This window comes from Oreochromis aureus, linkage group 9 (assembly GCF_013358895.1).
Source record: "Oreochromis aureus strain Israel breed Guangdong linkage group 9, ZZ_aureus, whole genome shotgun sequence".
NCBI classification, from domain to species: domain Eukaryota; kingdom Metazoa; phylum Chordata; class Actinopteri; order Cichliformes; family Cichlidae; genus Oreochromis; species Oreochromis aureus.
The window spans coordinates 18,720,208-18,747,315 of record NC_052950.1 but is presented as its reverse complement, the minus strand read 5'-3'; the positions used below and the strand labels follow the sequence as shown (position 1 = coordinate 18,747,315).

Here is a 27,108-nt window from a genome sequence, read left to right as displayed (position 1 = left end):
CATGCTGTTAGCCAGAGTCTGTTCTTCTTTCGATAATGCTTCTGGTATCTTTAAATTAGCTTAATGCTCGAGTAAAGCTATAGGCAGGCTTCTAAAAAGTGCGCCACTTTTGAGTATTAGCATACTATAGACCAAAACAAGTGTTCAAGTAGTAAAGTTAAACCAGCGGTCCCCAACCCCCGGGCCTCAGACCGGTACCGGTCCGTGAGTCGTTTGGTACCGGGCCGCGAGAGTTGAGGCTCAGGTGTGAAATGTATGGTTTTCAGGGTTATTTATCGGTTTTCAGCGTTATTTTGTTATCGTTTTTATCGTTAACTCGGTTTTCCTGGGTCTTTTTTCGTGTGTTATGAATAAATCTTCTTTTTTCGGTACCGGCACTAGTTTTATTTTGTTGTATTTATCCGCGACACCTTAAAGGCTGGTCCGTGAAAATATTGTCGGGCATAAACCGGTCCGTGAGGCAAAAAAGGTTGGGGACCGCTGAGTTAAACCATTTAAATGAAATTCAAGCACAAAGTTTATATTAGCAAAAAGAAAAACCTGAGTACTAGCATGTGTTGGGTTGCGTAAATGCTAACTAACAGTGAGTGAAGCTAACAGTGTTCACTAACATGCAGCTTTAATGTTTATTGTGTTCAAATGAACACATGAGCTTGGCAACATTTCTCTATTGCATATGTCTCTAAACATTTATTTTTACTGCAACTGCAACTGCTCATCACCACATCATCATCTGCCTCTCTTTCACTCCACACTCTTTATGGTCTTACTCTTTCCCTCCTGCCTGGCAGCTCCATATTCAACATCCTTTGTCCAGTATATCCACTATCCCTCCTCTGCACATGCCCAGACCTAAGCTGTCTCTCTGATGTACTCATTTCCAATCCTGTCCCTCCTGGTCACTGCTAATAAAAATCTCAAGATCTTCAATTCTGCCACCTCCAGCTCAGCCTCCTGTCTTTTTGTCATTGCCACATCTCCAAACCATACATCATAGCAGGTCTCACTACCATCTTGTTCCCCACTCTCTGCTTCCCTTTCACTGTTGCTGCTATCCTTCTGTCACAAATCACCCTTGACACTTGCCACTTCACCCTGCCTGCACTCTCTTCTTCACCTCTCTTGTGCACTGTTGTAAACTTTTATTTGAACAAAAAATGGTTAGGAAATTACAGACCTGCAAAATAAAACATCAGTTAGTGTGCACATTAGTACATTTAAGAGAAGGAAGGAAGAAGTATTTCAACGGGATCCACTGAACGCTTTGCACACCTCTGAAATAGTCTCACTCACGCAGAGATTAGAGTCTGTTTTTCTTACTAGAGATGTGGTTCAATCTGCATCTGAGCTGTCACACTTTAGCTTTTTTTATCATTTGGGGGTTTGATCCGTGCACTGGAGAAAAACTCATTTTTTAAATTACCTTTCTGCTTTCAAATTTGCATGCTAAATATTAAACTTTTTTCCAGCAGCCTGTTATCTTGACTTTGAAACTGTGACTTAAAAATCAGGCAAGCAGCTGCTTTTAACAGCTTATTTCTGTCTGATTTTCATCAAAGACTTGAATACGAGTACAGAACCACAGTGTAAAAGTCCATATCTGTGGTTTTACTGAGCATGATGGATTGAATTATTGGTTTGACTGGACACTATTGCCTTCTGGAGTCCTTTTGTCGCATAATACTAAAACTTGTTTCTACACTATACTGCCAAAAGTATTCGCTTGTCTGCCTTCACAAGGACATGAACTTAATTGACAAGGATATGATGTCATCCCACCCTTTTCAGCTATTACAGCTTCAACTCTTCTTGGAAGGCTTTATGTGTTGATGGGAATTTTGACCATTCTTCCACAAGTGCATCTGTGAGGTCAGACACTGATGTTGGATGAGAAGGCCTGGCTTGTAGTCTCCAGTCTAATTCATCCCAAAAGTGTTCTGCTAGGTTGTTGTCAGAACTCTATGCAGGCCAGTCAAGGTCTTCCACACCAAACTCGCTCATCCGTGTCTTTATGGTGCTTGCTTTGGGCGCTGGTGCACAGTCATGTTGGAACAGGAAGTGGCATACTGCTATACTGTTCCTACAAAGTTGGGAGCTGTAAATGGTCCAAAATGTCCTTGTATAATGAAGCATTAACAGGGGCAGATCCAACTCCTGAAAAACAACCCCACACCATAATCCCCCCTCCATTAAACTTTACATTTGGCACAGTGCAGTAGGACAAGTACCGTTCTCCTGGCAACTGCCAAACCCATATTCATCCATCAGATTGCCCAAACAGAGAAGCCTGATTTGTCACTCCAGAGAATACATCTCCACTGCTCTAGAGTTTAGTGGCAGCGTGCTTTACACTACTGCATACAACACTGTTGTGTACTGTGTGATGTAAGGCTTGGATGCAGCAGCTCTGTCATGGAAACCCATTCCATCAAGCTCTTTATGCACCGTTCCTGAGATAATCGGAAGGTCACATGAAGTTTGGAGATCTGTAGTTGGCAAGTTTTGTGAACTGAGGTGCACAGTTCCCCGCTCTGTGATTTTTACGTGGCCTACCACTTCATGGCTTTGTTATAGTACCACTAACAGTTGACTGTGGAATATTTAGTAATGAGGGGATTTCACAACTGGACTTGTTGCACAGGTGGCATGCTATTACAGTACCACGCTGGAATTCACAGAGCTCCTGAGAGCATCCCATTCTTTCATAAATGTTTGTACAAGCAGTCTGCATGACTAGATCTTTTATACACTTGTGGCCATGGAAGTGACTGGAACACCTGAATTCAATGATTTGGATAGCAAGGGAATACTTTTACCAGTATATCTGTATATATCTTGGATTGTAGGCAGCTTAACTAGAGATAGGTTTTTGTTGTTTGCTAGTGCTTTTTTCAGTCTTTGTGTCAGAACAGACGAATGAAGACAACTTTTCCACTCTTAGAGCCATTTACTTTGAAAGAGCTAGCTCAAGCTGGTTAGTGCTGATGTAAACCATGAAAACGTTTTTAAAGTTCATGAACTTACCAGAATTGATGCCAAAATAGGAGTTTTAATGATCCACCAGAACATATCGGTGTTTTCTATTATATCCCAGCACCTGGTAAGACGTGAAAGAGTTTTAATGTATAAGATGTAGCAAAACAAAGCAAAAAACCCCCCCCCCAAAAACAAAACAACACAAAACATTATTTTCTGCTCGATTCTGGTCTAGCAGTTTCCTAGTTTCTCACCCCACATCATTATAGTTGGCTTTAGCGATGCTCCAAGCTGTGATGAAAATTGCTGGACCTCCTGGGGGCATAAAAAAGTATACAACCAAAAGTTACTGTGGATTCCAGCTGTAAGGTTCTCGACCTGTAGTTCATGTACTGCTGACACTCTATAAGGTCTCGTTAATAGAACAAGAAACAAGACATTCTCACCCCAGCCGATCAGAATATAAGCCCAGAAGTACTTCCTCTCGGAGAAGAAGGAAACGGCCAACAATGCATGCAGATAAAGGCCTTCCACCAGCAGCCAGAAGAAACTCGCCATTATGCAGTACTGGAAGAACACAATCACTGCTTTGCAGCCAACCTGGCAATGGACACAAAAGCATGAATCATACAATGATCTAGTTAACAGGGACAACCATATGTTGAAGATGATACGGTGAAATTTATTCCCAGTTGTGGCCAAAAACTACATTTAGAAAATGAAAGAATAAATTGGAGTTGTTTGTTTCCTGTTGGTGATAGCAGGTATATATCTGTGTTCTTTTATATTAATATGAATCCTATGACTGTAGCAGAATGACAATTAGTTTTTCTTGTGCCCTTATTAATAACTTGAAAGCAGAGATTCACTCAAATGCTTCTTTTATTATCTATAAATTCCGTGGACATATTGCACTAAAAAAGTGAGTTACTACTTATGAAACTTTTGTAAATAATGGCTTTAAAGGTAGTGCAAATCCTACTCAGCATGCACTTTATAAGCTCTCTGCATCATTCAGTGAAAGAAAAAGCTGCCAAAGTGCAGAAATGTTCCAAAATGTAATGCAGGAAGTGAGCAGGATTAACACTGAAGCACTCATGAAGCATTTACGAAAGATTGGATTTAAAGGATGTTTTTCCAAAGAACAAAATGACCCATAGCTTCTGAGATTAGCCGAGGCTGAGTGTGACTGAAGTGGCAAGTGTGCTGAATTAGTAGATTTATGAGTAGTAGTAGATGCCCTGATAAGGAATAAGCTTCTTCGCTGGGCAACAATACACCTTCACAGTCTGTTTGGGCGTGCTTATTCTGCTTGATATCATGATAGCTGAATAAAATGTTTCTGCGTAAGACATCTGAGTCTGCATTCACAAGATTTCCATAACACAGGAAAACACAATCAGCTCTCTTCTGGTTGGCTGAAGGCACCACGTTTGTGTGAGGGTGGACGAGTTCATTCAAAATTGAGCTTGCTGATGCTGAATGCTGGGGAGGCAGGCTGCTATTGAGCTTGTTACACAATGACATGTATAAAAAGGCTGATTTTGCCTGCAGTGTTTCTAAATTCACTCTGCTGGTCAGATCTACAAGCGTCTACAAGCAGCTTTAGAGCGAGCAACACGGAGCTCCTACACAGAAGACATCACACGGATAAGAAAAATCAATAAACTGTGCTCCTTTAAAAATGACCCCGTAAGAGTGAATACATTGAGCACTTTAGCAGCTGGAGTACAGCAACAGGATAGGAAGGGCTGGGCTGAAGGGCATTATGGGTAGAGAAAAGTGGACAGTAAAGAAGATAATAAAGTCACAATAAAGAAAAGAAAATCAGAAAAAGCTGTCAGGTCTTTGTCATGGCAATAGAGTTGAAAGAAGAACAAACAAATCGTGATGTGTAGTTGGACAGAACCCACCTCTTATGCAAAAAATCTAAAATGCAAAATGCGATCACGACCAAATTATGCATTTACTCAAATCCTCCGCTTTCTGTTATAGCCACTTTCTACTGTAGTACATTTTAGATGGAGATATTGCAATATTTACCCATCGCATTTATTTTTTATAGCTGCAGTTTCTATATTTAGATGTTATACACATGATATATTATTCTAGATTAAACAGCCCAGCTGAAATCTATATTGCACAGGATTTAAAAAAACATATTTTCAAATGGGAAATAGGTTTTGAAAGCTAACTACACATGGTAATCTATGGCTGTCAGATAATGTCTAAATGTAGCTTGAACGTGAGGATTTTTTATGACTAGGAGACTTAAACAATCTAGCTTTCGAGGCTGACATTGTGCTGCTAGCTCTCTGCTAGTCATCGACTCAGTTAATTTAAATCCAAGAACTGGGTCTCTTGACTTTGTTTGCAGCACTTTTAATACCCCAAAATATTTCAGCCTGTCTAAAAAGTGTCCAGTATTGGTGAGTGATTTCTTTTTTTCTGTTTTCAGTGGCCTTGGCAATCTTTTGTATGCAGTCTATGTTCTACACAGGCAGAATATAGACAAAACGAGCAACCCGTCTGAGTAGACAGAAGTCTTTATGTAGGAAATGTCTTGCTTCTAGCTTCTCCAAAAACATGCGCTGTATTGAAAATATTCACATAATCCAGCAATGTCTTGTTCTCTTTTAGTCCTTGTGCATGGAGTTAAAGTTCGGGACAGCTCATTAAAGCAGCTGTTACTGGGCTGACAGGAATTTTGTAACCCATATAAATTGATTCCCACTTGGCATGTTGAGGGGGAAGAAAATGGACCCAGATGGGCTGCCGAAGCCTTGCTGCTTAGTTTAATATGTGCAAATCAGTACAAATTGATTGCTGAAGCTGAGTTTTAAAAAGCCTGCCGTTAGTGGCATGAGGATAAATTGTGAGATATTATGCCACTGGAAAAACGGAATAACAGGAAGCGCACACACGGATCCATGCTCGTACCTTAAAAATGCATTTTTTAAATATGCTTTGAATTAATCGGGTGTTTAACTATGGCAAACATCCAGCTGTATAAGAAGAGATAATGAATGGAGCATGCAGAACACCTACACACACATACACACACAAACACAGCAGGAGCAATGCTAACAGCTGTAATGGAACTAATGTTGGGGTCACGATGAGCACCGCAACACCAGACCCGTCTCTATAATGTCTCTTTCAAATGTGCCATGACAGCAGCTGGCTCCTGTCAACCCAGCGAGTCCATTAACGTAGTGCAGCCGACCACAAAGCTCACTAACAAATAGAGTGAGCCTCTGCTCATTGTGTGGCTAAATTCTGTAACATGAACCTCATGTTTATTGGCCACACACCTGACGGGGCTCTGGACTGCGGCTCATTGTGAAGGGGTGATGGTTGAAAGCCAAAGGACAACAATCAAAGACTGTGTCCATGTTTTTATTACTATTTTAATATTAACATACTTGGCTAATGTGCGGCTTTTGTTGTGAGATTGAAACTGAAAATTGACACAAGCAGTTTTCAAAACTTTTAAGTTATCCATCAGCTATAATATGAGAACTTAAAACGTCAATAATTATCAATAATGATCAGTGATGCTACAATACTGTACTAAAGTCTTCAGTCAGCCATCGTTTCTTTATATTTTGCTTCCAAGGAGTCAGACTGTCTTGTTATTCTTGGGTGGCCTTGAGAAATAGTTTATCAGTGTTTTTGAATTTCTTCCAAAGTTGTTCTTTAGACGTTGTCTTCTTTTTCACTCATTTTCAGTCCAGTTTTTGTAACTGACCATTTTCAGAGGAATATTTAGCTACTTAACACTGACCTATGAATTATTAAAGCATAAAAAAGGCACTGAATTGAAGAACAAACGTATCTTTAGTTACTTTGTTACTAGCAGCCTGTTGCAAAAATCCATCATTTGTTCGCATTTCTTTAGTCGAAACAATAAAAAACGGCAAAGAAGAGCTATTATGTGAAAACTTGGCATATCTTTGCATGGTTTGTAGGTGTCTTTAAAGGTTTTAGGAAACTGGACAGTGGAGGACAAAAGAAGAAGTGGCAGGTTTAAAAGAAACTATCTAAAGCAGATGAACAGGATGAGGTATGACAAATTACACAAGAACTGGACTGAAAATCAGTGGCAAAAGTTTTTGGTTCAAATCATCATCAGTATGTGTGGAGGTGTTCATGAGTGGAACAACAGTGAGTGCCTACAGCCATCTGTAAAACATGCTGGAGGTTCTGTCATGGTTTGGCCCTTTATTTTACTTCTATAGTTCCTTTGAACATTAGAATCAGACATAAATAATGATGGATTTATTAAATATGGTGGCAATAAAATGTTAATGTCTGTTTAATCATAACTCTTACAAATTCTCCTAATTATTATTTTATGCTGGTTTATTTTATTCTGTTGCCTTTAATTGAACTTGCCTTCAATGATTTACATACATTTTAATGATGTTTGAATGTATTGAGGTCTTACTGGGTTATTTGAAGTTCTAGGAGAGCAATCATTAACAAGTAGCATTAACTCACAGAGCCCGAGGAGCAGTTGTCCACCTCCCCGACCTCGTAGAGAACCACATCTTTGATGAAGACAGCGATGGCCTTCAGGATAAATGAAACAAATAGATGCATGTGGATGTAGTTCCTTGTGCAGTGGAGTTTCCTAGGACACACAGAATGAGAGATACAAGAAAACAGATCAAGACAAAGCGACAAGACACGCGGAGAATTCAATAAAGAGGCCCTGCATGCTAATTACCCAATGTCCTCAGAGTTAATAGCTCAAAATGACAGCAATTCACAGACAGTTAAATCATAATTAAGTTTCTTAGTTCCCTTTCACTGTGTGGGTGGATCAGTTTTAGAGCACAATAAATGGTTTTTATGGTTCTTTACACACCTTCGAAAATAGACAGGAGAGGTGGATTTCCAAGAAGTTACAGTAGTAGAAACAAGAAGTCCTTAAACATCAGTTCTTTTAACACTTCTTCTGCTGACTACATTATCATACTTTAGAGGTAATTGGGGAAAACAGGTTCCTAATAGCTTCAATCACTTTTTTTTATGTTAGAAGTGGTTGTTGTCTGGGCAGGTAAATATTCGCCTGGAGTACAGCACATGCCCAGTCAGTTAATGTTCCCTTGGACATCATAACAGTTTCATTTAACCGTACCTCATTCCCAGGAGAGTAAATTGCCATGATACCAATGTTATCCAGATTTCATACTCACATCAAACAGCAACTGCTATTTCATTTAAATCCCTTCTACTTTATTCAGCTTCAGCCAGCCTTTAGCTGTCAGACAGATGGCCTCACATCTGACTCTAGAAACTGTAAACCTGACTTTTAATGTCTGTATGAGCTCAACAACTATTCATCCAATCTACTTTTAATGTGTTGGAGTTCCTGCATATGTTGCCTTTTAGAAATACGTGTAGTGAACCATATAGCACTAATACTGCTCATAATACTCCACGGCCACCCTTCACCTCTAGGCGCCCTGTCATAACTCTCTTTCTGGCTCAAATCTATGGGTTGTTTTCATTTCACACCTTCACACCTTTTATCTCCCTGACCTTGGCCGGCCTTGTGACTTTGGGTGCGTGACGGTGAGCAAAACTCTCAGGTGGACACACTTTCACACCTATTGCTTGTCTTTGCAGAAAGCATGAAAAGTGCCTCTTATCAGTAACTAATTCAATAACGCACTTTCCAGTGATATGACCGGCAAAAGACTCAAAAAGACAAATGTGACCAAAAATAAAATTCAGATCTATATAACAGAATAAATGTTACTCCACCACTGCGGCCATGAAGAGAAATGGGTGGCTGTACACTGAGAGAAAGCAGCTTGCATGTAAGAAATGAAAACACCTGTTGCATCATCACTGAAACTGAAGGAGATAAAATCAGCACACATCACTTCACAGCTCATGCACTTGGGTGGGGATTTTTGCAGCTGCACAGTAAACAGAGTATAGAGTGTTTACAGTGTTTGGAGGAGGGGGTGTAGTACACAGGAAGAAGAAGTGCTCGGATGTGGCCCACCCATTTACACATACAGTCCTTGTACACATAAGTTATTTCTTTGCAACATTCATGTGCGAGAAAAGTTCACTTCTCGTCCTACTCAGGTAGACAAATTGCATACAGCAGCGAGTTTTTCCCAAAAAAAGTAATGTGCGGTATTATGTGAGTCACTCTTGAAATGTCCATTCATTATCTTTTAGGGTGAAGATGTTGCAATTTAAAGCTGGCTTCTTATTCTTCCTCAAAACTGTAATTGCACTTGAGGAGGTTACAATCGTTCCCTGGCTTATCAAGCAAGAGTGCCGGTCCTTTTATTATCCCGCAATACTTCAAACGTCTAACCTTCAAAGTGCTGCAGACATGCGCCATCAAAATATCAGAGTTTGAGTGACAGTTTATTTCATTTGGAAACTATTTGTATCTTTCATCTTGGTTTAAGCCTGCTATTATACTCGAGTGTGAAGCTGCGGTGATCAGAGACGATCAATTTCCAGTGAAAAGTGTTTGACGCGTGACGCAGAAATGTGCAATTTGTCACAATGTTCATGTCACATCACCCGGCAGGGATAATGCCACTGTCAACGTGCTTTGTAGATAATAGCTCGTACTGATGTTCTCGCTTTTTGTTCCAATCTTCTATCATTTTTCTAAACAACTGACCACATAATGCCAGAAAAGAAGTTAATCCAGAAGGAATGAAATTCACAGTGAGTGCAATTAAATAGCACATAAAGTACTTAATATAAAACAGCTGAGCTATTGTGCGTCTACATACCTGAAGATGCAGAGGATCACAATAGCGGTAGTAAGCGAGACGAGCGATACGCTGTGGCCGATGGTGTAGCCGATCTTCACTTGCCAAAAAAACTTTCCCTGCACAAAGAAACATAAAAACATGAGAACAAATCAAAGAAAAGGAAACAGCTGGTGTGTGTTTAAACACTGAAACAGTGACATCACTCGTGTTAGTTGATTTAACCATTCAAAACATTGATTTGTTTCAGTTTTTGGTTTAGAGGCGTACTTTATTATAGCTGTTAAGCATTTAGGCTCCACTCCTGTCATTTTTAAGTGTTGTAACTGAAGAGCTCTTGAACCACGGTTTTCTGTCTCTTTCTTACCAAATACTGGATCAGTCCAGTCATGCAATATACTGTAACAGCATCCTGAATTTCTGCATCCTTTCAGAGAAGCTTCGCTATGTTACTGCCATGCCACTGTATGTTGTGCGCTTGATGAAAATTAAATTAAGATCTCCTGCATCCTCTGGCACACTCACACATATCATGTTTGCAGTAAGACGGACATCAAATTCCTTTTAGAGTACTTCACCGGGCCAGGTCCCTCCTGACTTCCTATGTGGCATACTAATGAGGCCGCCTCTTTGACTCGGAGAGCAAAGTGCCCACCAAGAAAGCTTTTACCACCCTGCAGTGCACATCCACTCTTCACTCTGCTCCACCTTCGTCAACACAGACAAGATTAGCTCTGGCTGCAGTAAAACTGAACTAAATAAGAGCAGCATTTGATTTATTTATTCTCATCCTACTCCTGGAAGGATTCTGAATAACTTCTAATGAGTCATAATGCCTGATAACGGAGGCGGGAGTTATTACTGACCTGTCTGTGTCAATTATATCAAGTGTTTTTCAAAGACATGCGCCTGCGTCGGCAAACAACGGAGAATGTTGACATAGTGGTATTTGAATGTTTAATGCTGTCAGGAAGTTGGTTTTTTTTGCAATTTAGTCATGAATTCTTTCCCCTAAGGGAGTAAACATGAGGCGCACAAAGAAAGATAAAAGTAGCCCACAGAAAATAATATAGAGATAGCTGGCACACATCTTGTCAGTACACCTTGTGTTCATTAATATAATTTTCAGGCAATTGTGTTGCTTTTTTTAATTACAATATGGATGTTTTTGTTACAACAGCGAACTAAGTGAACTTAGAACCATAGATTTTCTTTCTAATCCAATCTTTCTCCCAATGTATGACGAGCACAGGGTACAGCTACTCTGGTTATCTTTACAGTTGAAATATACATTTACCACAACACATTGTTATTCTTTGTTGAATCTGTACACAAACATGCATTTCTCTTAAATAACACAGGTCTGCAACCAAAAAACTGCACAGGATTTTTTTAAAAACATTTTAAAAATTCCATCACATCAGGTTTTCTTGCAAAACTCATGTTTTTACTTTAATTTCCCTTTTAAAACTGAAATCTGGTATCCTATACTTGAATCAAAACACCATATCTACTAATGATTTCTCACATTAATTGAATATTTCTAAGAGCGAGACTCAAGAGAAATACAAATAGAAAATGCGAGGGATTGAGGGGGGTCAGTAGGACAGGGAGGGTACGGTGGGTTTGGCAGTGTGAGGAGCTCAGATGATCATGTCCCACCAGGTTTATTTTGTTCATAGCGAAAGGTAAGGAATCTCCGAAAAATTATGCATAGTTAATTGTAATAAAATATTTATTTTTTTCATTGCTGTTGTGCTTTTTTTTTAATGTAAACTCCTCTTGTTTTGCAAAAGAAACTGTATGTGATGGAGGGAAATGGAGATCATTTTTAGATTCAGCACCTAAAAAACATCAAATTTACCCAAAATATCCCATGCAGCAGGAAAACTTTTTTGCAGACCTGTGTAATCTGCATGCATCAGATTACAATTTTAAGTAAGCGACCATGTAAATACAGTATGTATAAATTAGTATGCTTTAGCAACGCAGTAATGCAAAGTAATGCTATCTTTAGCTTTGGAAAGGCTAGCTGGTTATCTACTTCCACACTTTATATTAAACTAGTCAAAGTATCCCGGGTTCTAACTCAGCACTCCACAGTTATGAGTCAGTGAATTAAATGCACCTTCCTCAGTGTATGGGCAAGTTACCTGTATACTAAGAAACATACTGCATTAAGCTGTTAAGTTAGTTGGGCATGGTCCCACGTTCCTGCTAACTTTTGCTTCATAAGAAAATTTCTTAAAATGAAGTTTAACAAACAGCTTTTCATTAATTTTCTCAGCTTGCTGTTTCCTGACATTTCTGTACATTTCTATATTATATTGACATTTAGTCCAACAATAATAAAAAAGCCTGTACATGAAAATATAAACAGTATTCATTGACAGCTTCATTCTATATATTCTGTAGACTCAGTCACTTGAGGCAACTCAATACATAGCAGTGAACAAAAGCATATATGAGGTACAGAGTTGCAAACCAATCAATACAGTAATTTCCCCAATACAGCCAATAACACCCACCCACAGAGCAAAGAAAAGAGCTTCTCATTCAATTCTTCCTGACCGCTGGCTCTGGACACTATTTCCCACTGTGCGGCTCTGGTCATTCACTATGAGACTGTGTCAGTCTACTCACATCATCGCTAGTGCTGTTGAGATTGTATCCACAGCTCACAGCAATGTCAATAGGATGCATCTCGGTCCAGCCATCTTCTGTGCAGGTTTTGGAAAGGTTACCTGGAGACGGAGAAGAACCAAAGAGGTCACAGCCACCCAAGCGTTACATTTCCTCTGCCTGCCCACCAATAGGTTCAAATTGGACACGTTGTGACATTGTCAGTGACCTAACAGGTAACAACAGCAAAAAAATCAAACTCTGCAAAGTGCCACAAAAATTCTTTCCTCCTAATGTGAGCCGCTATTGACTTGTACTTTACCTGAGCCTGCAGAAAGGCACTCTGCTGTTACAGATATTGACTATCTTGCCATTCATCTAACCCCACATAATGATCCAGGCAAGAATGCATGCACCACACAATACTACCATGCCCACAACATACTGCTTAAAATTTACTCTACAGCCTATTGTTTAACATCTGATGATAATATGAATAAAAATAATTAAAAATGTTTAATCATGATAGGGCTACTGTAGATATTATATATAGATAGCGGGTTATGTTTTCTTTCAGATTTTCCTGATTTGTTAATTATGAGTTCTTACTATAATAATATCAGATTACATTTTAATAATAATAATAATCTTTCTGCAAAAAATTGTTACAAGTTGTACTCATATACCATCTGTTAGCTAAAATCAGCTGATTGTTCGTGTTGGTAACAGTAAGGTTGCAGAGTGCCCTCTGGTGGGTAAACTATGAAACAGCACTCAGGACTAATAATATGGTTGAAGGGTGTTTCTATTTCTTCTTGATGTTTTTAATTCTGTTGTAAATGCTAGTACTGATATATTGGCCGATATTGGCCATGCTGCTATATCAGGTCGGCTCTATTGTAAGATGATATATGTAGGCAAAAAAAACAATAAATGAATGATTCTGCTGGAACCTTTTGAGTGATTCATACTGCATGTCTCAATATTTTGCACCTCACCAGATTAATTTAATTACAACATAATTCCATAATATATTAACAGAGAGCATTTACTGGATGGTGTGAGACTTTCTTTCAAAACTGTTATAAATCACTCCTAGAAAAAACACTATTTCTTGAGAAATCCCAGCTACCATAGAGCGAGTCACAGGGCTACATTTTCAGTTTTCTTTTCTTTTATATAAAATTTTTTTTTTCATTATAGATTTTCTTTTGTTTTTTAAACCTCCTGACTTTGTAATGAGGTAGGCAATAAAAGAGAATTATGCAAATCTGTGACCGATATTATCTGCTTCCCATAACCTGATTTCTATTGATTTGTATGAAACTGAACTTTCACTTCTAATATTTCTGATTTAGTTTGTTTTTTCTTCTTTTCCTTTTTTTGTGGATTTCCTATAGAGACTTCTTTAGATGGTCACAAAAAATATTGAGCCACGTTATTTTAAGGATGTTTAGTTACTATTTCTCTCGCTCTGCAGCAGAAACAGTCTGTCATTTGGTTTATTTGTGAAATTTGTTCATGGTTTATTCATTCATGGGGCATCAAAGGTTCATGTAAACAGCTTAACCACTAAAAGACCTTAATTTCAATGTGACCAACAGACAAGCTGCTCTGTGGATATAAACAAAGCCACTTATAACCAAATGATATCAGGCAGTGAGCTGCTAATGAAAGAATGTGCAGCAGGAAGTTGTTTCTACAGCATAAATACTGCTCAGTGCAGAGCGGTCATGTGACTGAAATACCTCTTCTGTGACTGCATTTACGCATCATGCTCGGATGCTCGAGTCTTATTTTACCATAAATCAATTTCCCAATTTGCCAAACACACCTTCATGGATGTGTAAGTAAACACACACACACAACATCAGGCTCATTAAATCAACTTCCACATTCCTCATCTGTCACCACAGAACTTTTCAGACAATTTTTGAAGCGAACGGCACGAGCTAAATCCTCCAGAGAATCCTGAATGAATGCATTGACTAAAGCTGACTTGAAGTAATCGTATAGGCACATGGACTCATGTTCATTTATAGTCTGGGTGGAAGGGATTCAGTCTTTCCACTATTTACTCCAGGGTATTGCAGAACGGCAAAGCAGAAAATCGCCTAGAAGCAGTGTGACCCGACCTATACTCGAGACCATTTCACAAATAAAACTTTGAAGCATAGAGCCCTTGAACAAATCTTGTGTTTGTATGGATCGCTTAGATTACAGAAAGAAATCTATATACCAATGTCCCAAAAGAGTTGGAAAATAGGTTGTCTGTCAGCACCCACCACTTGATAAGAGATGTTTTGGGATATGCTTTAACAAAAAGTGTTAAATATGGTAAAATATTGACAATAATCCAAACAAATCCCACTCTAAAAGAAAAGAGGGGGACAAAAAGCAAAATTTTAATTCAACCACCTTCAAGTACAGAAACAAAAGCTAGAAAACTGATTTCAAAGGACACTTCACTTTATTTAGCATGTTAACAGTTTCAGCAGAAACAGACCAGTGAAGACATCCACGATCGCTGTTTGTTTTTCCATTGCATGGACACAATTCACAACAATAATTAGAGGCGATACCGGCGGACTCTGAGAGTCCCATTACGCTGCCTAACAGCTTAATCTGTGAATTCTCATGCAGGACGAAGGTTTTGTCAGGATGCTGTCAGGCTGCATAAGTGGAGATCTGCTGTCTGGTCACAGGGTTGAGCCATTTGCAGAGAAAGGAGAGCCCTCTGAGAGCTGGAGCATAGTCACCACTACGGTCAGGTCTCTGTGAGGAGCATCTTCAAATGCCATTTATGAATGAACTTACAGCAAAGTAAAACTTAGCTCACTCGTCCCTCAACTATGAAGGATAATATCGGATTTATCATCATTTCTGATGCTAATTTGTTTAATTTCCTTTTTGTCTTCTGTCATTTCCATAAAAAAATATGAGTAGATTTACATGAGCATATTTAATAAAGCTCACACAAAGGCTACAGATGCCCTCGAATCAATTATGACTCAAGTGAGGGCAAAGATTTATTAGATTATTTTCGTCTCTTTGATATTGATTTTTCTTTATTGGGCATTTGTCTCTGCCAAACTGCAAACTCAATAAGCACTGGGACACAAAGAAATCTCCTACTCATTTGATCTCTAATAGCCACAGTCTAGTAGCTCGCAATTTTCTCTAATCGAATTTTTGACGAGCCAGTAGATTGTTACAGATTTAAGTGCTGGGATATTTCGGACTGCTTCTCGGCAGTAATTGATGCATTTTGGCATTTGGTGTTGCTTTTGACGTCAGATTGATATTTAGATGGAAAATGTTGAGGCTCAGTCCTGGTTGTCTTTTTTGGTTAAAGTCGCGCTAGCTAATCATGATGCCCAGCATGACGCAGCACATCCAGATGCTGACATGCGCAACATCTATGATATTTACCGTATGTAATATGTGACTATTGTAAATAATATTTACAATATGCTTAGAGAGGACTCAGGCGCCAGCTCTCAAAGTCGTTGGTGTCTCAGAGATGTACGAGAGACAAACAACTGGCGGGAAACTTTGTTTTTTCATGTTTTTCTTTAGTTCAATTTTGTTTTTGAAGATTTAAAGAGATTTATTCCAGACGTGCAGTCGCAGTCTTTGTATCCCTCGAGAGGAGTTTACCTCAAACTATTTCCTTCTCTGTTTATTCACCTATTTGCATTCACTCTTTGTCGTTATTGTTATCAGCGAGTAATACCATCAAGCTTTCTATTTCATGTACGCATTATATCTTTCTAGCTGTTTGTCTTTGTAGGTTACCAGATATTCACATAGTCAATTACTGCAGCCACCGACCTCCCTGACTGTTACATATATACTTTTTACCTAACTCAGAACTTCGGTATTAAAAAAAAAAATCATTGCAATGGAGTGGCTGAGTGGCATCTATCACGCAGCTTTGAATAAGTCAAACATTTGACTTTAAATAAATTCCACAGCCTTTCTGACAAAGTCAATATTAACGCTGCCACTCAGATGTCAGCTGCAGCTCAGGTGTAAAGCTGTGAGAGCACAAGAAGCTCACAACAAGCAAAGCTTGTGATTTGTCCACCAGGCATGTCAGTAAACAAGCTTTTTTATCACAAGCGCTCAGGGAAATTCCCCCACCGTGACAGCAAAGGTAACGTCATTTTTCCAGGGTTGCCTTTAGTTTGTGTCTCTGGTATCGCTGCCACAAAAGAACACAAAAGCAGTCAGGTGACAGAAATGTTACAATTTATACTTTTTATATAAGTTTAGCAAAATAACATGAACTGAAATTGAAGTGAAATCTGCTTTTTGGAAGGAAGGAGGTGAGTTTAAATCAACAACAACAACAAAAAGGAGCAGTTTCAATCTGTTCTACTTGAAGCTAGATTATTTTTATTAGTGAACTCCAATACAGAAAAGCAGATTTGGGAAAGAAACATTTAAAAACTGTCAGCAGAATATTGTCTTTTTTGGGTCTCCCTCCTACTTTTGATGTTGTGGTATCAAAAATAAACTAGAGGTGAGATGAGTTTCCTCCAACTGTCCAAAGAAATGCGTGTTAGGGTAGGTGGTGACTCGGCCATAGATATGAATGACAGTGTGAATTGAACTGTGTTAGCACTGCAATGGATTTCACTTCAAAAGATATTTATGCTCAAAATGATGACTGAAATCCTGAAATCCCAAAAGGAAATCCTGCAAAATTCACTGCAAAAACTCAGGGAAGCTTGCTAATATGAGAGACTGACAAAATCAAAATAATAAAAAAATAGTTTAGTTACAGTTTCATGATGTTATTTCAATGAGAAACTAATAGGTAATATTTTCACTTTAATCCAGTGTGTGTTGGTGAGTTGTGGGAACAAAAACAGCAGAGACCCAGATCCCTTTGGGGGGCAAAAAGATCCTAAAATGTAACACATGACATAAGTGTAATGCTGAATCCTTGCTTTTTAAGGCTGACAACAGGAGTACGCTTTGGGTTTAATAAGCTCCCAGAAATTTTACTGAAACACAAAAGTCTGTTACTAAATATGGACAGCGGCTGCGTTTGTCAGTGTGGGCTTTTTGATAAACATGGCTCCTTAATGCACCGAAGATTAAAGAATAGAAAAGACAGCTTTTTAACACAAAATGAGAGAGATGAGTTGAATTCAGGTAAAAGCCATTTCTCTTTACTTATGCCTCTTATTACAGGTGAAGCAATCACAAAAGAGGGGCTGTAGCTAAAAGTCAATCGTGGTTTTAATCTGAGAGACAAGCAAAAAGAGCTCCAAGTGAATAACAGAAAATCGAGGGACAAAACATAAAGATTTCCATTAAGAAAACTATATTTGTCACAACACATTGTCTAGTACGAAAAACTGATTTTAAAGTAAAGTTTACCCCATTAACTTGGGTGAGATTTTTCAGAAGAAACACTAAACTACAAAAAATATAAAAATCACTTAAGTAAAAAGGCAACATACATATTATGGAACATACATTGAAACTTTGTGAGAAAAAACAAGAAAGTGGTTGGTCTGGTAGGTCTTTTGCCAAGATTTGGCCATCATGCAATGCTGCCTGTGGTGATTTTAAACTCACGGGTCCATTTAAACCAATCCAAGATTTTTAGCTTCGAATTCACCCTCTCTCACGTAGGCATCTGTACATGTAGTGCTGAAAATCCATCTTCTATCTATGAAGTGTTACATTTCCCCAGGACACTAATTTGCTGTTTGACTCTCTGAGGGGCTAATGCAGGTATGAGTGCATCTTCACTTCCAGAGGGGAGAAAAAAGAAGAGATCAGCTTGCAGAAAAAGCTCAGGGGAATTTTGACTGGCTGTTTAAAAGGTGATGGATTGGCTTTCATCACACCCAAAAAATATGCAGCGTTGAAAAAGCCATATCTGCTTTTTTGGATACAAGCCAGGAAAATATACGGAGAGGTGTTTGGAAACTTTGTGAAAAAGGATAAGAGTAAGAAAAGGCACAATTTGTGGAGTGAAGCGTTTTCCAGAAATAAGTAACACACAAGTCCAACACAATTTAAAGGAGTGATTAATTATTTTAGGATGCTGATTCACTTTCCAATAGTTAGATGTTAAATATGAAGCTTGTCAACTTAGCTTAGCCTTAAAACTAGAAAAGACAAAGCAGCTGTTGGGCTGAATCCAAAAAACACAAGCGTCTCTAAATCCCTGACAAACAGAAGCTGGTGTTTTTCCATTTTGCTTTTGGTACAGGTTAAATAAAGGAATTTTAACATTTTAATTACTCCGCTTTAGAGGTTTTAAATGACATTTTTTAACCACTGCACAAAGCTCAAGTCTCTCTTTGCTTGGTTGTGACGCTCAGGAGTGGGTGTAGATGAAACATAAAGATATTTCGAGGACACATTTTACTACACTGAGTGCAAAATCTGATATTAAAAGTGCAGAAGATGAAATAATTCCCATGTTTTTAATAATTTGTTACCATATTTTGATTCATTTGTGTAGATAATACAGGTGTACATTATACAGATAATCAGAACAACAGGCCAGGTTTTAACCTAAAGCCAAACCACAGGCGAGTTTAAAAACATCTTAATAAGACAGAAACAGCCCTCAAAGAACGAATGGGGACATTTTGAGATGTTTACAGTCTTCCCTGTGCTATTTATGTCACGCTATCTATATCCTAAAAAACAAAATAAAAGAAAAACTGTCTGCTTTACATCCTTTTTGTCTCTAATAATTAACTAACTATTTTATAACCAGATGATGAAGGTTTAAGGCCTCATACCCAGAAGCTACATCCTTATACATACCATTTTATGACTCTATGTTATGTTAATGGTTAAATCAAATCTATCTCTCTGTCTGTCTGTCTGTGAGGAACATCAGTCAGTGTAAGTGGATTTGTAACAGTAAACGCCCCATCAGCCCCATTTTGTATCCAGTGGAGCTGTCAGTGATTGGATATTAGCACATATCAGTCAGGGTAACATTAACTTGCTGGGTCACAGAGCCAGGAGCAGGGAGAAAGCCTGCAGGTGTTGCAAAGGAGTAATGGGTATCTATCAGCACCGATTTAAAAATGGCTCTCAGCGAGGAAAGGAAACGACTGAGAGGTTCGTGTCAGGAAATGTTATTTGATCCCGTGCTTCACTCTTCACCTGTACGCCATGCTTAATTTAATATCCAAACATTTAATCTGAGGCAGATAAGAAAGAAGTGTAAAGAACGTCAGTGAATTAATATACTTCTCAAACTATTAAAAGCCGCATGTCCAATAACTGAGGCCAGGGAGGTTACACAGAGGAGGAACACGAATACATATGAGATGGTAAAAATTGGTTTAAAGATTTTAAGGTCACAGTTAAACATAATCAGAAGCAACTGGGAATATGAATCCATGTGTTACGAGATTATTGCAACAACTATCTTTATAGTGTCCCCACCAGCTTGTCAAAACAGTATTATATTACACCCTTGGTACTACAATAAAGTTGAATAAAATAATAAAATAAACTCTTTCCATTTACCTAAACTACTCTAAGATCCTTCTTCATGTTTTCTGCCAAATACATGCGCGTGCACATGAAACTCACTGTGTTCAAGCTGCACATTGTGTTTGTTTCTGAGGGATAAAAGTTGTGTATCTACTTAAGATTTGGATACAGGGACTCTGCTAGACATCCCAGGTGATGAAACATCACCGTTAGGCTTTAGGGCCATTGTGTGGCTTCCTGTTTCCTGTTGGGCTAAACATTTATTAGCGCTCACAAGTCAATTTTTTGCAGAACTTTATAATAATGGCACACTATTGAGCAATATTAAGGTATTATATATCATTTATACAGCATTACTCCTCCTTAGTAGGCCATTTATAAATACAGATATGGTATTAGGACTATGATTATTATTAGCAGTGATGTAGCAACAGTGACAGCTGTATATGGTATAATAGTAACAGATGGATAAGCATATCTGTATTTATAAATGACATGCTAAAGAGGAGTAATGATATATAAATGATGAATTAAGTGCTTGCTATTACCTTACTAGTCTTATACCTAGTAATGATACCTATATCTAACACACACTTAATGGTGTGAGATTATTATAAAGTGCCGCCCAATTTTTCTATTCATGTTTCTAGCTTGTTTACTGTACATGCAAATACAATAAAAATATAAAAATGCAGTCACCTGCTGCTGTTTTTTCACAACCTAAACAGCTTGAATGCCAGTAATAATGCTTGAACTGACAAACTAGAGTTTAACGATCCGTCTGAATACAGCCCAGGGTCACAGTCAAACGCATCAGTCCAACACGCTGACACTAACCTTCAGCAGCACAAGATTAACGCAAGCAAATTCACAGTAGCAGGTTCCCGATCCCTGTCAGTAGGCTGCGCAACATAATATCGCCTAATATTTACAATCTACGCTGGTCAGAGAAAGGTGGGAGTCACGGAAAATTTTCACTGAAGACTTCAGTAAAGTTTCAAGTTAATCATCTTTTGGGAAGAGAGAGAAAACTCTCATCAGTGTTGTACAATCGTATTTTCCTCATCACCTCAGTATGAAGTGTAACGACCACATCCTGCCTAACCCACAACAACCGAGAGAAATCATTGTTAACATCTACTCTTCCGGCGGGTGCTAACACCTGATTAATCGTCACGTTCCCCCTACATTAGAAGACTCAGGAGGAGCAGAGAGCACGTGAGACAAATGAGTGGTCTAAACTCAAGTGAGACATAATGCTTGACTTGATTTCACTCATTACTGTAAAATGAATCAAAACAATCACAACAAGAGTAATTTATTGCATTACCTGTTAATCACGCCGTGCTTATGAAGACAATATGAATAGCTGGGAAAAGGCCATAGAAAAGCCTCTCTGCATGTTGGCATCTGAGTGAGTGACACCCAACTCGCCAGGAGCAGAGAAAGGAGGACGACTCTCCTCCTCTTTTAAACTTCTCTCTGCATTTTCATGTCAGAAATATATTACTTCCTGTTCACTGACAGTTTATTTTACATTCCCATGAAATACGGAGTTAATTTCATGACTTCATAACTGCTGTAGTCATTACTGTTGATGGTTGGGAAACTACATCCTTTTATATTTTTTCATATAATAATATTAAAACCATTATTTAGTAATTTTCAGGATAAGGATAATAATATTGAAAAACCATTATTTAGTAATTAAACGTCTCATCCCTTCACCTTTTGTCAGTGTGAGCATCCTTCGTTAATACCTCTTTGGGAATCACTTTGGATAAGGATTAGCTGGACTGTGTCCCTGGTCCTCATTTGGTTTCTGGTTGAATATCCGAATGCAGCCCTTCCTCCTTTCCCGATTTAACTGATTTCCGGTGTTTCTTGTGTTGTTAACCATATCTCATCCTTGTCCTCCTCAAACCAGTTTGTCAATGGTGTTAGTTACTAAGTTTTAAAATTACTTTTATTAATCTTTCTGGGTCACAAAATAAACTTTTAACATATTTTCAGGCGAAATGTAGCTGTGTAAACTCAAATATCTGCTCGGTTTATCAAGGTATTGCATATTTGCAAAAAGTCTTGACGCTGGAGAGCGTCTGTTACCCACCGGCTCGATGCAAGCCGGGAGCTCGAGGGTCACTGAAGCCGCCGAACGGCACAACTCCGCACATCATTTTCAGATCGCATTTCGCTACTCAGGTAAACGTAATATATAAGTCACTTAGACAACCTAAAAAGGATATTGTTTGGCTTTTTTCAGTGTTTTATTTGTTCGTGAGTAAATCGGTTTGGCTGAGATTAAAGTTATTAGATTAGATTAGATAAAATAAAACTTTATTAATCCCTGGGTGGTTTTCACACAGCTGAATAAACGTCAAACAGAAAACTGATTAAACAGAAGTGTGAGATGGTCGAGAATTTATGCCAGTGTCCTGTTATATTTTACATAGCAAGGAGCACGGCTGAGTTTATTAAACTCCACCGAGACAGCAGTGACGTTAATCAGAAGGCTAACCGTCCAATTTCACAGCCGTTTACTTCCGGCCTACTCGACCTTCTGAGGATTACAAGAAAGGATGCAGCCCATGAATTTGGACACGACGAATGAGTGAAAAATCAGCCAATGTCCAAAGAAAAACTTTGAAACCACTTTAACCACTTTATAAAATTACAAGAAAGTCTGACCCATTGGAAACAAACGATAAAGAAATGAGGCTTGAGACTATCGTGCAGTACTGTAAATTAGATGTTTTGGTCAAATGGGTCATTTTAATTCTTTGCTAGGTGTTTGCTAGGTAATACGATGACATCATTATTTTTGATATACTGCTGGCGATGTATGATGGGTTCACAGACAAAGAAACAAACACACAGACAGAGATTTTGTGTATTGCAGTAACAATTACAGCACAGTAGTTATACTGTAACGACACACAGCTGGGCAGTAGCTTCACTGTTCACCACTACAACCTCAGCGCCTAAGGCCCCCAGAATCTCGAAGATTATTTGTTTATTCATCACAAGTCATATGGTAATTTAAATTAGTCATTTTACTAATATCATAAAGGTATACAATTTAATAGAAAATTCTCTTAAAGTTTAAACTACAAACTTATTACCAATCTACACTGTTGTAATACCCATCAAACTGTAGCTCACAGGCACCCCAGAAAATATTTAGTGAATTAGTACAACACCTGAGCTTGTAAAGTTCAACCAGGGTCACATCCAGACCCTTGATGATAACTTTAGGCAACAAATGCATTGGTTGAAAAGGTTAATTAGAGATGATAGTTTGTAATACTGCACATATGTTGACTCCCAAAGTCACTGCTCTACATTTACCCACAAGTCCTGGCAGTACATACAAATAAAAAGTATACAAGATGCCGTTTTTTTTTTAATGGGAAACAAATAAAAACATTGTCAACAATATTTTATATACTCCTGGTACTTTAATTAAAAAGATTTTCTTATTTTGTTATTCGAAATAACATCTGGAATTCACATCTGGAAAGCATAAACGTACTTGGTGTAGCGAAAATGAAAACCGTCAGAGGCAGTCACTTCTATCCAACGTTTGTTAAAGTGAAATACTGATTTCTGTTTATCAATTATCTAGCAATAGCATTCATATAGCCAGGGGTTAAAGTGGACTGGCACCTCTATTGATGAGTGATTAAATCCAGTAGGCAGATTAATGCAAATCACTATTAAATGAGTTGATTTTTCATGTGCCTGGTGTTGCATCCAGTGACAGCATGGAGACGTTTGCTCAGTAATGAATAAATAATGTTGTCGCTGCTTTCACCATTTTCTTCCTCCTGTGTTGTGTTTATTTGTTCAGATGTAAATAAATTCTGGTCGGTGGTACTTTAGTGGACAGCTAGTGGTACTGAAGAGGAGCGTGCATAAACGGAATAACGTTTTTTTAAGTGGCAGAAAATGTCAAATGCAACTTTTCAAACAGCTCAACAAATACCAGCAAACACACAAATTGTTTGTGTGCAACTTGTTACAAAATAAGCTAAATTACAGCTGCTGTATTTCACAGGGAGAAGAAAGAAAAACGTTAATGTGCGGCATTGATAGATGGAGAAAGATGTAAGAAAGACAGGAAAACAGAGGAAGATGAGAGATTATTTTCAAAGGTAAGGAACTCTCTGCAAGTTATGAACTGGAAATTTAAGGATATTTGCAAGTAATATCCTTAATCATTTTAGCGTTTTTAACTCAGATATTGGATCTACGTGATGTATTGCTGGATTACATTTTTGTGAAACATCTTGGGACACCAACTGAATCAGTGTTATTCAAAGGTGGGTTAGTTTGGAGTACAGCGACAAAGTTTACAGCGATGCACTATGTTAGACTGGCTGCATGGGTACTGTTACTAGGGTACATCAAGGTAGCAGACATCGACACTGTGTAATTATGTCTTCCAACAAACTGTCACATTCAAATGAACTTATAATTAAGTGCCTTGAGACAACTGCTGTTGTGATTTGGCATTATATACATAAAACTGGATTGAACTGAATTAATCAAGCCACATAAGGTACCAGTTTGATGCCACCATGTCGCCCCGCTATCTTGAGTTCTGCCTAATCACATGTTATGTATGTGGCTCCATATGTAGCATCTCAAAGGCGGAGGAAAAGAGAACTCGCATTTTTATACATCTTAAATAGGATCACCCACAGTCCAACAACGTTACATCCACTTCAAAAACAGTTTCACTAATGTTAACTAACAGCAGCTAACATAGGCTAACAGCAGCTAACATAGGCTAACAGCAGCTAACAGCAGCAAAAACAGCAGCACTTACTGACAGAAAAGTTCAGCATATCCTCAACAACTCACTTCAGTTTTGCTGTTATTGAACAGAAGAGAGCTTCACTGACTCATATATGACTTCTTTCACAAAGTTTTCAGCCTCTTTCAGAGTAAATAGATGTTGAAATAAACTGACAGCTGAGGTGAAAAGTAGACTGAGAGCCTAGACTTACTCCTGATGAATGACAGCCAGATTTCTTTGTTTTACAGAGGCCACCTTAGCTAGGATTATGCACTTGAACTGGGAGGGTTACAAAACAAACCTCCATCGACTGCAGTCTGCAATCTACTTATATCTAGTATTGAGATTTTACACATTGCGGCTTTAAGGTGTTTATGCCATTGTTTATGTTTTATACTAGCTTTATAGTGTCTATGAGTTAGAATACAGCTCATAAAACAACAACATATAAGGAGTGAAAAGAAAAGATTTCTGCTCAAAATGCTGACTTTATTTAGTTTAGTTACATGTAAATTTTCCACCTAATTTTGTTACACAAGTATAGTGTAAAATGTTGATTGGTACACGTTCAGTTTATACCAAGCACATTTTCCTTACAGATAATAAATAAACCTTGGCTTTTATACATTTCAGTTTCGTTTTACTCTGAATTATTGCTTCGTGTTTATTGAGAGTGAAAATTTTATTTAACTTTTTCAGAGTGTATCTTTTTGAATTCAGTTGACTAAATCCACAAAGAGCAGTGAATAGTAAAATATTAGTGAATAGTGAGGAGCAGCACAGGTCAGCTGATCGCAGCCTTACCCAAGGAAGAATCTGCTGGAGCTCTTGACTTATTTTGACGTAATTCTTTTCTCCGGCCTGTCAAATCCCACTTTAACCCCCAAAACACACAAAACAACTGTTTCGAAAACAAAGACATCAATGCAGCACAGACGCTGAAGTTATTCACTATAGTCTGTCCATTCAAGCAGACCATCAGTGACAATATCTATCTTCTTTTTTTTTTTCCTCAACTGAAAGAAGCAAGAGAGTCGAGAAATAAGAGTTCTTTGTTTAGTCACAGATGTGAAGCTTCGGCTGTAAAGGTATTGAGAGTCAATCTGAAGGACACAAGTTTAAAAAGAAGGTAAAGCTAACAAAAAAAAAAAAAAATCCAAGACAGGCAATATGTAATTGCAAAAAGATAAATGACCGTTCAGCTTTTTTCTTATGTAGAGCCATTAACAAGATCAAAAATATTCTTGGTGATGTAAAAAGTGTTAATTTACTGTATGAAGGGAGCAGGGGCGGAAAGAAACTTGGCTCAATTGCAAAGCAAAAGTGTGATATATATACAATTTTTGGACTTTGCAGATGATATTAAAAAAGTTGTACTGCTTATTTTTCTTGTCCTAGTTCATTGAAACAGCACCAGCCCCCCCTCTCCTTTGTGTCTGTACCTCGTCCAGAATAAAGGTTAAGCAGGGGTCCGAGCAGTTTTCTTCCAATCTGTGATCAAGTCTATCCAGACTTTACATCTAGTCCTCGGCTTTGTCCATTCATTACATCTACAGTAACCTCAGTGAAGTTTTAACGTTAACATCAAGTGCTTTTTCAAATTCTATATGTACCATACATACACATTGCAGGTTCAACACAGAACACTAGTGTTATGTGCAGACACTTCAATCAGAACAACGTCCTTCCACACAGCACGATGACGCAGTTATTTAACAGTGCGGTTTCCTGTGCAGCAAGCTCAGCATAGCTATAGGCTTTCTGTGCATTAGCTTGACAACACATTAGTTTAAAACCTCAATCAGACATGACGGGTATTATGACAGTGCTTATCAGCTCTCTCTGCTTCAGGCTGTGTGCACGCTCACATAAAAGGTGTCATTTGGCTCTCCTTCTGCACAAAATGGATCAATTGAAGGCTGCCTGTTTTCGTCAAAGAGGAAAAAGGTGATAGGGACAGATAAAGAATGGGATGTGAAAATATAATCGCAAAAGGCAACACAGATCCTGCAAATGAGTCAAGAGAGGTAATATATTTAGAGATGTAATATATTTATTTTAACCCTCGTGTGCTTGACATTTATTTCTTAAGCGTCACTCTTTGACAGCTGCTACCTAAGAGTTCTGACAACATATTTATATTTATGCATGAGTGCATTTACTTCTCACTCTCTCCCATATCCTAGTGAGAGAGAGAGAGATGTCGAAATCAATGTAATTTGTGGTCACATCCAAGTTAAATTTAATTATTCTTTAATTTAGTCCTCTTATCTTTACTCTTTTACCTGCAGTTCCAGCAGCATAAAATAGACTTGGTGGTAAATTACAATAAAATGTCAAATAATTTATACATTTTCTGCAAAACCAACTGAATGCAGGTAAATTCTGTACTGTAAAACTGCCCTCCATGGCTTCCTTTGAGGTATTAAGCACAGCTTAATAAGTTGCATTTATAAAATCTAT

The 27,108-nt window shown here is 38.2% G+C and overlaps 1 protein-coding gene across 1 annotated transcript in view; it reads right to left on the bottom strand.

The window, feature by feature from the left end:
- Positions 1–27,108, bottom strand: part of vipr1b (vasoactive intestinal peptide receptor 1b) — a 54,523-nt gene that overhangs the window by 11,185 nt on the left and 16,230 nt on the right. Inside the window, exons 4-9 of the mRNA XM_031732571.2 lie at positions 12,378–12,478; positions 9,756–9,853; positions 7,480–7,612; positions 3,423–3,576; positions 3,231–3,291; positions 3,025–3,097 (exon numbers count right to left, since the gene is read on the bottom strand). Coding sequence (XP_031588431.1) covers positions 3,025–3,097; positions 3,231–3,291; positions 3,423–3,576; positions 7,480–7,612; positions 9,756–9,853; positions 12,378–12,478 — 620 coding nt within the window. The remainder of the gene's footprint in view (positions 1–3,024; positions 3,098–3,230; positions 3,292–3,422; positions 3,577–7,479; positions 7,613–9,755; positions 9,854–12,377; positions 12,479–27,108) is intronic.